General features: G+C 44.0%; 2 protein-coding genes across 11 annotated transcripts in view; one reads left to right on the forward strand and one right to left on the reverse strand.

Annotated features, from left to right (window-relative positions):
• Nucleotides 1-363: 363 nt before the first annotated feature.
• On the reverse strand, nucleotides 364-10,698 carry LOC137841705 (nucleoside diphosphate kinase-like). Of its 2 annotated transcripts, none has more exons than XM_068654920.1 (5): nucleotides 10,402-10,698; nucleotides 3,433-3,565; nucleotides 2,819-2,920; nucleotides 1,923-2,035; nucleotides 364-1,590 (listed from the first exon to the last, which is right to left on the reverse strand). In XM_068654920.1, the coding sequence occupies exons 2-5, from the start codon at nucleotides 3,559-3,561 to the stop codon at nucleotides 1,473-1,475; spliced, it is 462 nt and encodes a 153-aa protein (XP_068511021.1). In that variant the 5' UTR covers nucleotides 3,562-3,565; nucleotides 10,402-10,698; the 3' UTR covers nucleotides 364-1,472. The 2 variants fall into 2 exon arrangements, with proteins under 2 accessions (XP_068511021.1, XP_068511020.1); XM_068654919.1 differs by lacking the exon at nucleotides 10,402-10,698 and adding an exon at nucleotides 4,279-7,785.
• The window catches only part of SPAG9 (sperm associated antigen 9), a 63,190-nt gene continuing 60,554 nt past the window's right edge, over nucleotides 9,451-12,086 (forward strand). For 5 of the 9 annotated variants that reach the window (XM_068654889.1, XM_068654894.1, XM_068654897.1 and 2 more), the window contains exon 1: nucleotides 9,452-9,860. In XM_068654889.1, coding sequence (XP_068510990.1) covers nucleotides 9,555-9,860 — 306 coding nt within the window. In that variant the 5' untranslated portion in view covers nucleotides 9,452-9,554. Of the gene's footprint in view, nucleotides 9,861-12,086 lie in introns of all 9 variants that reach the window. The other 4 variants (XM_068654895.1, XM_068654893.1, XM_068654896.1 and 1 more) reach the window with 2 other exon arrangements.

The raw sequence follows: 12,086 nt of genomic DNA on the forward strand, positions 1-12,086 counted from the left end.
GACTACTACTCATCCAGTGCACAGGTTTGTTATGTGTTCCCTTTGTTCTAACAACCTTTAACTTAATTATTTGCCTTCTGTAGCACTGACTATTTTTAGGAAACAGGCTACAAACATCATCTGCAGTTTGGTAGGTAGGGAATTTATTCCCTCTCCTTAGACTCATTAATTAGCCCTAAGGCAATATAATGAACAAACCTTTTGTTTAACTTAAGAAACAGCAAATATTTTATTTTGGAGCATCTCATTAGGAGTTGGTTACCTTCATAACGTATCATAAGCATCAAATTCAATATTCATTGCAGTTTACTCTTTGAAACAACAACTCACTGTAGGCAAAAATATGGGAGTTTGAACAAGTAGTTTCACAAAACTCCTGCTTTTAATGAATACAGTGTTACAAGGAAATAAATACATTACATTGACTCCAGTGCACTTTTTGTTCCTACATCCCAAACCTCTGTTGAGTGTTTGTTGCAAAATATTTCAGCAAGAGGCTGTTTCCTGTGATGGAAGCAGATGCTTCTACTGAAATAGGTTTAGCATTATTACGAATGTATTTGTTGACATGATTAAATAAATAAATAAATAATGCTGGAGCCACTTATTAAGTATCTTATCCAAAATCACCTTGCTCCTTGCTTTGGAGTTCCAGCTATTAAGGAAATACGGATGTAGAAGTACAAATGAAGCTAAATTATCAGCTCTGTGGTCAGTACAGCAAACATCACTCCATTGTTCCTCTATGCAATGTTAGAGGACTGCTACAGTACAGTGACTGAAAATGGATCACGCTCATCCATTCTCACATTAATCTTCTTTTCACATAAAAGAGCATTTCAAAAAGCCTGGCCTATTAATCCTTCCTTAAAATGCTAAATAAATCGTGCAGAAAAAAAATGAAACCATGTCAATGTAGAGAAGTTATTTTATCGTGCTCTGTGTACAGGCACAGCACCTTTTGGAAAGAGAAATAAAGCGTTTTTCTGCACCCCCTTTAGGCATGAGGATTCACTTGATTTGATATCAAGTTCAACCCTCAACATCTGAGCACACAATATATTTACATACCACTTGTTTGACCACTAACATTTTAACAAAATGATGCACCTTTAACACTGAGAGATTTGCATTAGCTTCTATTTACTAAAACCTCCTCTTTGACTTTGGGGAGTGCTTCAGGAAAATACATGTTCTGTATTATTAACAAGGAATGTTTTGCTTCTCTGTGTTTGAATCTCACCTCTCTCACTCCCATACGTAGCTAAAAAGTTTTTAAAAATACAATCCTATCCATAAATTGATAGCTTTTTAACCAAAACAGCAACAAACACTGATTATATTTAATATTCACAACAGTGAATACCACAGGTTTCTGAAAATGGTTTCTACTAGTTGATATGAAGGACTTTAAAACAACTGATAACAACTGATTACAGATAGTAAGGATATCAAAAGGTATAGGTTCAGTTCTACTCATAGATCCATTCATGAGCACAGCTTCTGTAATCAACCAGTTCTTCAGGAGTGAACCACAGATTGATCTCTGTCTCGGCACTTTCTACAGAATCACTTCCATGAATGATGTTCCTACAAAAAGAAGAGGTGGATATAAAATTAATACAATCATCAAGTGCAAAGCAAAGTCAACTTAATTTTGAAGTGGTCACCATTACAGAGAGAAGTCGTGAGGAACTGTAAAGTAGTTATAGGCATGGAGTGGGCCATGACAGCTTTGCTCATCATTTTTGTCAAAGAGAAGACTGCAATTCCACTTCCACCTTTAGATCCAGTTACATTATCCTGGGGAAGGCATCTCCACGCGTAAAATGAAGAAGGCTGGAGCACTTTTCCTATGTGTATCACGACATACCATTGGAGCTTTAGGGGCTTCAGTTTAAATCAGTACTTTCAAAATATACCTTCCAACTTGAACACAGAGGTCACCACGAATAGTGCCAGGCTTTGAATCCACTGGATTAGTTTCCCCCAGCATCACCCTTCCAGTTTTAACCACATTAAGACCTTCCCACACCTTAGTAAAAAAAAAAAAAAAAAATCCATTGAGACTATATTGCAGTAGACAAAGTAGCAAGAATTAATAACACCTTCCAGAATTATGCAGTGCTGTCCATCATAACACAAGTCACCATCCCTATATTCCTAATAGGGAGTCATATTTTATTTCCAATTTCTCTGTCAAATTCTTGAAGCGTTTAGTGCAGTTCTGCCCTTCCCCGCCCATCTGCAACGTACCTTTCCTCCCCAAGGATGGGAAGAGAACTATTTTAAATCTCAGTACAGTAAACAGCCTTCCAAAGCTCTCTGCTCATTGAAGATCTAAACCTCCAGCTCAACTATTCAACAAACACACTGTTAAAGGAAAAAATTAAAAAAAAAAAATAAAGGAAAATTCCTTCTAATTAAATTAGACTAAACAAGATTTTCAAAGTTACTTGAACGTGAGAGTACTGTAAAAATATTTCATCATCACTTCTCAGCTTGATTAATACATGGCATTCCACGGTGTATTTTTTGGGTGCAGGTTTACTGTTTATCAAAGTTTCAGCTTAAGCTCTCCCTTTTCCCCTGCCCTATTCCTCAACATACTGACTCAAAGGATCAAAGGAGAGAAAGACTGTGATAAAAAGATACATAGAAAAACCAAGTCAGAAGTACATCTTCCAAACTATATTATTTGATTATTTGAATCCTTTCAAACGTAAACTAGTATTCATTAGGTACCACGAGCTTATTTACAGGCAAGACAACTAAACAGTGTATTTTTCTTAGCTAAGCTTTGTTTTTAAGAACTCACCATAGCTACAACAGGTCCAGAGTGCATGTACTGCACCAGACCATCATAGAATGGACGGTCTTTTAGATCAATGTAGTGTTCTCTCAGAAGGTCTTCAGAGGCCTGCATTAAAAAACAACCAAACAAAAAGCTTCTTCTACGAACTTAAGAGCGTACTGAAATCAGAGAGATTAACTGCAGAGCACTATCAATCCTAAAACATGCCTACACCTCAAAATTCATCATTTCTAGCAACTTCCTGTAAGTAGTTATAGTAAACATGAATTTGAGCTGTTTGTTTTAACCACTCCTGAACTCAAAAAAGATCTGTTGCTAACACGGGTATGTGAACTGGTATTTGTTGAAGATATCCAGAGATAGTTATTAGGCATAGGATGCACCTAAAAGAATATTCTCTTCGGGCTAAGGACATCAAGTTACTAAAATTAGCATACTTAGCATGTCTAAAGCATTTAGCCAGAGCTGCGAATTGGAACTTCTCCAAAATAGCCAAAGACTTACCAAAAGTCCAGGTTTAAATTTTCTGAATGGTCAATTTCTCATTATTGTCTGCTACTTTATTTTTAGGTTGCTGTTTCTATGAAAAGGAGATGTGCAAGTTAAGGACAGCTTACGTGTATCAGTTTCATGGCCACCAGTTTGAATCCTTTTTGCTCAAACCGCTTGATGATCTCTCCCACCAGTCCCCGCTGGACCCCGTCAGGCTTGATGGCGATGAAGGTGCGCTCTGCAACAGCAGCCATCGTCCTAGCAAGGAAGAACAAGAGTTGTTATTCCAGGACCAGCAGGCAAGTGTGATCCCAGCCCCGAGTCGTGTGTGCCATCAGCTATGCTATTGTAATGACTGCATTGGTTGTGTCTGCAGGCTGTCACCCCGTGATCTGCGCTGATTTGATAAATCAATCACTCCCCACCAGGGTTTTTACAAGCGCTACAAATGTAACCTTAAAACAATAATGGTTTGCCAGATACAGAACTAAGCAATTAGCAAATATTAAATTCAGAAAAGCTCTAAATGGAACCAAAGTGAAGAGCTCTACTGCAGGTGCAGCGAGGGGCTGCCGCCGGCAATTTAGGACAAAGTAGGTTGAATAAATCCATAAACATTTTAATCTATAAACATCTCTATTTTTTTTGGCACACGGTTTGCTGCAAGTACAGCATGTGCACACACAAGTGCAGCCACACACCTGTGCACACTCACAATGCGTGCACACACAAGTGCACTCACACGCAAGTGCACTTGCACGCTTGTGCACACACCCCCCCCGTGCTCAAGCACACCCCCTTGCACACTCACCCCCCGTGCACACTCACACAGTCAGCCTGCTGCGGGCTGCCCCCTCGCACCGCCCCGTCCCCGTGTGAGCGGAGGGGTTCCCGGCCGGGCCATGCCCCCCTCATCCCCTTTTCGCCCCCCGTTATCCCCCTCGTCCCCCGTTCCCCCCGCCCCGTCCCACCTGCTCCGGCCCCGCCGCTCCCTCGGCGGCCGCTCCCGGCCGAGCCCGGCTTAGCCCCGAGCCGCCCCCGGGGGCCGCGCCGCTGCCGGGCTGCCCCTTAACCCTTCCCGGGGCCTCCTTAGGCCTGCCCCCGGGCCCTGATCCGCTCAGGGGATTTGGTGCCGCCTTCCCGTGTCATCCCCCGCCGGTGGCCTGGCCCGCCGTGACCCTTCACCCGCGGACATCCCCACGCGGTTCCTCCGAAGCCCGGAGTGTTTTTGGGGAGGGGGTGGTGCCGTCATCTGCCTGCTTGCTGCTTTTCGGGTTTTTTAAAGTGGGGTGCAAGGGAAATGCTTTGTTGAGCATTGATTCTTTGCAGCTCAATTCCGTTTTTTGCATTACAAACCATGCACGGAATTATTTCAATAAGCCTCGCTATTGCAGTGTCTCTTTTCCTTTATGTTTCTCCTCTAAAGAAGGCATCACATTTTACATATCAGCTCTCAGAGACAAACCCCCCTTCACCACTTATCTGTTTCTTCTTGAGGGTTTTACGCCCTTTGACAGGTGAGGATAAAACACCTGCAATGCCCTAGTCTTCACAGTGCATGTGTTGCCAAGAGGAAACCCATTCCTGTCCTGTTCTTGGTTCTGAAACTGGGATGAATTTCCTGAGCTTTACTCCTTGGATCTTCCTGAAAGCAAATCAATGTGGGCTCCCCTTCCTTCTGGGCAGGACTTAGCTGCCACTTACCAGGAGTAAGTTCAGCTTTATCAGGAGAATACTCAGAAATTCTACCAGGTATACTCCATTGTTCCAATATACCTTTATTTCAGATATTTCACATTACTAATGCAAACCCTAATGTATGATCCTCACAAAGGCAAAACCAGAATTTATAAATAGAAAAATGTCCCCAGAAACAGGACGTTTCGAAAAATATTTAGTCAAAAGCAGCAATAAGACATCTATTTATAGCCTTCCTAAAACCATGCTATTTAATGATTAAAGCTTAGGACATGCCGTAAGGTGGGCAAGAGCTGTCTGCAGCTTTACCGTAGGCCTGCCATGTGATCTTTGCCAAGTCTTTTAACCTCATTAAATAAGGGTCATCTTTGTCACGTTTGAGATTAATCCATGATTAGCAGAACATGTTGTACATTATATAGTACATAAACCACCACAGAAGTATACTTACTTGTTATGTTTAATATAGCTTCTTTTTGCTATAGTTAGAAATTCTACCAAAATTATTGAGTAGATTGAAATTACATGTTCACCTAAAACGCGAGGTCTGAGACAGTCTAGATAAATAATCTTCTAAAAGTGGAGAGATCATGGGAAGAGAAAGAAAAATCTTCATTCTTCAATTTAGAGTGTGAATGAATGAGAAATGCCATTACTGTGCTCAAGCCATTCACCCTTTACTTAAAACTAGCAGAGAATTTTTTAAATGGGCCTGAGGCAACAGGCTGCCTGTGAATGTCTCCAAACTTCAGGAGAATTTAAACATAGCTCTTGGCTTTTACATTTTGGCCCAAGCTTTAGGAAGATCTCAGATAAAAGCCTGTATCTGTACCACTCCAAACAAACACCTGGTGAGTTCTCGTCTGGACTTGTGTTCTGTGCTATGCAACTCTTGCTTCTCATAACCAGACTGGGAAGTCTGACTTGCTTTGTTGCTCTTGGCTATGCAACTCCTCATTTAGCTACGTATTGCTGCCATTTGATTATTGTAACCATGATCCTTTATCTTCTTCTGGCTTGATTTCTGTTGTGCTTTAAGACATAAAGGACTACAGAACTAATTTATTCTTCTGGGTAAAGCCCAAGTTAAGTTCTTCTCATCCCCAACTGATTCAATGGCTAATGGTAAATTACAAGTCAATTTACTTTCAAATAAATTGATACTTATAGGAATACAGAATATAACTTTTATTATCCAGAAAACTGCTTTGTTTCTCAGGTAGTTCTTTCCCCATGTCTATGAATTGTATTTTACTCTAGTTGTCACCACAGATGGTCACTGTTCTCAAGCAACACAGACAACACTATTGTGTCTCTTGTGCCATTTCTTATGCATGATTAGTTTACTAAATTGACAGACCATTGAGGTTTCTTAATATTTCTGCAAGCAGCTAGGATATACTTTCTTATCTTGTTGTATTTTTAATCCAACCTTGAGTTTCTGATCTCACACTGACTGTGAGGTACACATAATAAAACATGATCAGAATAGTAAGACTGCCCACAGGATACATCTTTACACCAGTTGAAACTTGTCCTGGGTAGTTCATATGTTCATATGAACATATGTTCATATTTTCTATGTACAGAAATGTTCATAGAAATGAACATTTCTTATGTTCATATTTTTAAATATTTCATTTATCCATGGTAGAAAACTTCCAGGTTACTAGACATAAAACAAGAGCACAAATGGAGCACAATGGAGAGCAAACAGAGCAAATGGAGCACAAACTCTCTTCCCCCTGTACTCAGTCTGACTGCAACCCTAGCAGCAGCAGCCTGCCCATTCACTGATGGACTTGCTCCAGCTATTTGAAAGAAAACCACATCTATCAATTTTGCTAATAGAAAGAGGATAAAAATAGTATATCCTTAGAGACCCCTTCCCTTAAAGGCTGTCAGCGGACACCTTGACCCATTTTTGCTGTCTGCCAAAACGAAAGTCTTTTGAGCTAATGTATTTGTGCAATTTGCCAAGCATGATGACAATAACTATAAAACCATATAGACAAAAGAGCATTTGAAACAACTCAAGATGATCAGTATTGTTAGCCTTATAATCATCTGCAGTTGTTTACAGATGTCCTCACGTCATGCAGTATTACACATGAATAATGCAGTAAGGTCTAGGTTAAGAGTCCACTGCAATTAGATATGCCTACCAACCTTGTCCTGAGAGTGGAATGGAATTACTTTGGATATCTGCACTCTTCCTACAAGATTTATTCAGGCTCACTTAAAGAAAAATAACAAACACAAGCCAGCAACCCCCACCCCACAGGCTTTCAGCGTCTTCCTCAATACAAACAACTGAGGCAAATGTGAAACTGTGGTACAAAGGGAGAGAGAAATTCTGAAAGACATTGTCCCTCAACACCCCAGCATCAAGTAAAGACAGTAATCCATGGCAGACAGCTGGTAAACATGGAGAAGTTGCAGTTTTTCTCTGAGTGGACAACTGCTAAAGAGAAATACAAAATAATATTTTCATAGGGGTCATTTCCAATAATTCAAATGAAAATTTCACTTGAGATGATTTGTGTATGACAATATACTTTTATTTTATTTTTAAGCTAAAATGACTTAATTTTCTGGTCATAATTCAAAGGCAAACAACTTTTCTTTCCTTTTGCCATGTTTACAAACGAATGTGTAGTTTAGCTGTCCTGGCTGCATTATATCAAATATTATCTTAGTTTAAATATGAACTATTAGTCATGTCTGAACAGAACTCACATGTAAACCCAGCACAGGGGACTGAAATCTTTATCTTTGTCCTTCCTATGCAGAGCCATTAGCTTAGTATGTAAACACAATGCAGTATACGAATGTAAGCATATTTACTGCCTTAGAATCAGCCCAAATGAGGGAAAATACAGTGCAAACCTCTACTGCACTCCAGTGGAAATTACTGCAGTCACTGCAGTTGAAGTTTCATCACTTCTCAAGCTTTTGCATTTTTTTATTTCTGGTGCCGTACTGCTGCTAGGCCACCTGGTTCCTTAGCTCCACTGCACATGAACTACATTCACATAATGAAAAAAGGTGATTTCCCCAAACGTGAATTGTATGATAAAAATGAAGAATGTGAAGCTTCTCTAATTTTTTATTGAATCTCTGTAGATGTTCTCAAATTTACAGTAAGTGCCTGAAATAGCCGTCTTCGTTCCCCTGACAAAACACATGATCACCATTCCAAACCCCAGGAAAACCAACCTCTCCTGCCAAGCACAACATGTTTCTGAACCATGTTCCCAGTAACAGAGCAGGTTTTCTGACACAAACTGATCAGGCATTGAAAACAAGAGGTCTTTTTGTTGTCGGAAATGAAGAAACACAGAGAACTCAGCTTTGCTGCAGAGCTGCTAAGTCCTAAAAAAATAGTTTTAACTCTGCCAGTCATCCCTAACCCATTCACTTGATCTATTTATGCCTTTGTACATGTAATAAACAATAATGCTTTCACGGGAACTGTTGGAAGGCATTTCTGCAAGTCTATTAAAAGAGAAGGATTCCCCATGCCGTCACTCGCCTGCCCACAGGGGCCGCCAGCACCCAGAGCCACATGATTATGGTTTGGATTTGGGTTTGAGAGAGAGGAAGCTCAGAGTCCTGGTGTGTGGGGAGCTGTGTAAATCCTGTCAAAGGAAGCTGAGGTCTCCCAAAAGGCTTTCGTTGTGAGGACAGTTTCCTGGGAGACTTGGGTGGGCTTAGTGTGGGGTTAGGATCATGATTAGGTAACAGGTAAGGTTAGGGTTAGAGTTCAGGTTTGGGGTTTGAAGAGAAAGAAAGTGCAGAGGTTGGACTAGCTGATCTTGGAGGTCTCTTCCAACCTAGATTATTATGTGATTCTGAGTGCTGTTGTGAGCGGGGCTGCGTAAAGGCTGCCGAAAGGCTTCTGTTGTGAGCAGTCATGGGAGACTGAGGTGGGCTTCGTGTGGAGTTAGGGTCATAATTAGGATAACAGGGTTAGGGTTTGAAGAGAAAGCGCAGGGTGCTGTTGTGTGTGGGGCTGTGTAAAGGCTCCCAAAGGACATTCAGTTCTCCCAAAAGGCTTCCGTGGCGAGCACTGCTCCCTGGGAGACTTCTGCGGGCTCAGGATGACCATTAGGGCAACGGTTGGGGTCGGGACTTAGAGAGAGAAAAAGCACAGAATCCTATTGACAGCGTCGTTGTATAAAACACCACCAAAAGCAGCTTAAATCCCCCCAAACCCTCCCGTTGTCCGCCCTACTTCCTGACACACCCCCCTGCAACCTCCCCCCTGCAACCATTCCTCTCAGGCGGGGCGCGGCCCCTTCCCCCCCCTCGCCCCCTTCCCGCCCATTCCCCACCCACGTGACCCCCCCACCCGCGTGACGCGCGGCCCCTCCCCGGCGCGGCGGCTGAGGTCAGTGCCGCGCGCCGCCGCCGTTGCTCTCCGCCCCCCCCCGCCCCGCTCCCCCCCCCCTCCTCCTCTCCCGGCCGCCGCTGAGGCACCGCCGCGGAGCCGCCTCCACCTCCCCCCCCCAGCCCCTTCCCCGGTCCCGGCGCTCCCCTCAGAGCCATGGAGCTGGCGGACGGCGTGGTGTACCAGGAGGACCCCGGCGGCCCCGGCCCCGCCATGATGTCGGAGCGGGTGTCGGGGCTGGCCGGCTCCATCTACCGCGAGTTCGAGCGGCTGATCGGGCGCTACGACGAGGAGGTGGTGGCCGAGCTGATGCCGCTGGTGGTGGCCGTGCTGGAGAACCTGGACTCGGTGTGCGCCCACAGCCAGGAGACCAGCGTGGAGCTGGAGCTGCTGCGGGACGACAACGAGCAGCTCCTCACGCAGTACGAGAGGGAGAAGGCGCTGCGCAAGCAGGCCGAGGAGGTGAGGGGCGGCCGGGGCTGGGGGGGGACTGAGGGGACTGGGGAGGGACCGGGGTTTGACAGGGAACCGGGGGGATCCCTGCCCCTGATGGGCTGGGGCTGCGCTGCTGTGGGTGCCTGCTGTGAGCCCCCAGCCTTACTCAGCAGTCTAGAGGAGAATCCTGGAATTGTTAAGGTTGGAAAAAGCCTCCAAGATTACCTGGTTCAACCATCCCCTACTGCACCACCACCCACCAAGCCGTGTCCCTAAGCACCACGTCCAACCCTGCCTTGAGCACCCACAGGGATGTTGACTCCGCCACCTCCCTGGGCAGCCCGTCCCAACGCCTGACCACCCCTTCTGAAAACAAATGTCTCCTGATTTCCAACCCGAACCTCCCCTTACCACCTTGAGGCCGTTCCCTCTAGCCCTGTCGCTAGTTACCTGCGAGAAGAGGCCAACCCCCAGCTCCCCACGCCTTCCTTTCAGGTAGTTGTACGGAGCAATAAGGTCTGAGTCTTCTCTTCTCCAGGCCAAACACCCTCAGTTCCCTCAGCCTCACCTTGCAGGAGTTGTGTTCCAGGCCCTTCTCTGGACGCACTCCAGGGCCTTGATGTTCTTCTTGTAGTGAGGGGCCCAAAACTGAACCCAGTGCTGAAGGAGGAGCCTGTGAGGCCTCAGCCCTGCACAGCTCGCACAGGCCTGGGACCGAGAGCACAGCCTCTTCCCTGCTGTGCTTAATGCCTGGTGGGAGCTGGCCAGCGCTGGGCTCCCTGGGCTCAAGGTTTGACAAAAAGGATGCGCTGCAAAATGTATGGAAATAGGCGCTGTCTGCACTGGTGCTGTGCAGAGTCTGTATCTAAAAGCTGCAGCTGGCAACAGGTGGTGTGGGTTGCTCAATGGCAAGCTCAGAGTTTGGATGCGACTACAAAAAACGAAGTGAAAATGCTGGAGAATTTCCTACTCGTAAACTTATTAACTGGATTTTTTTGTCTGCTGAGTTATGAGGAAATACAATAGAAGGCAGCTGCGCAGGATAGCTGCTTTCAGCCCATTGTCCTGCCAAACTCTTGTAGGAAATTGGATTGACAGCATTATCTGTAATAGAACAAGTCATCTTATAAGTCTATTTCCAGACCTCACGCCCCATGCTTGTCTCTGTGGTTGTGCTTACCTTTTTCCAGATTAGAAAAATAACAACGCTGAAGGTGAAGGCAATCATGATGAGGAAAAGTTAATTTGGAAAACATTGTTTGCCCTGTACAGATGTTTGCATTCAGTATGCCTATAAGTGAGCGAGAAATGTTGTCTTTCAAGTTGCTCCAGGGCTTCAGTAGTTTGCTGCAAACTAAGGTGCTGTCAACAGTGTCCCCAGACTCTTCTACCCATGAACCATTTGTTGTCCTTGTCAGGCATTTAGTTGTTTTACAGTGCTTTCTGGACTTCAGTCTAGAGAGACTGTTGCCATAAATCACTAATTCTGACACAAACTGCATGTAAAAGGCTTTTATTTAAATATATATTTTTATTAAGAGTGTCAGTAGAAGGGACAGATACAGATGTTTTTCTGAACTAGTTGATGAGCAAGTCAATCAAGCTTGAAACCCAGGAAGCACTTTCCAGATTGAAAAAATCAGGCCTTGGGCAGCTGAACAGAAACCATAACAATATGATGAAATAGAATATGGCATAAATTGTGTTATTCGGGCTCTTCAGAAGCTGTACGTACATATTTGTACCTCACTGTGATCACCGTTTCTTTGTGTCATGGTAAATTAAGGGGAAAAGAGTTAACACTGTCTTAAAAACTCCTACTTGTGCTGCAAGACAGCTCACTGATGCTTTTTAAAGAGCAATTAGATCAAAGACAGCATGTTCCATTGTGAGCACCAGGGTCATCTTTTTGGTATGTGTTGGGATCAGTTCTGCCATACGTTTGTGAAATTGTCCCATAAAGCTTGGTACGTTCATGAGGGGTGTGTTTTATTCAGACTTGATTGATCGTTGTGACTTATTTTTGAATGTTGAGGTAACCCGATGGGTGCTCTATCAGTGAAACGAGAGGGAGGGAACGTGAATGTAGCGCTGTTTTTCTCGGACAACAAGTTATTGGCTTCGTGTTTCTCTTTTCTTTCATTTTGGAGGTTGTTTGTGTGCTCTGATAGCAAAATGGAGACCTGTGAGCTACAAAGTTCAATGTTCCATACTGTCTGTTCTGACTACCCCAGAGAAGTAATGTCCCTTCTT

Source organism: Anas acuta, chromosome 18 (assembly GCF_963932015.1).
Source record: "Anas acuta chromosome 18, bAnaAcu1.1, whole genome shotgun sequence".
NCBI classification, from domain to species: Eukaryota; Metazoa; Chordata; class Aves; order Anseriformes; family Anatidae; genus Anas; species Anas acuta.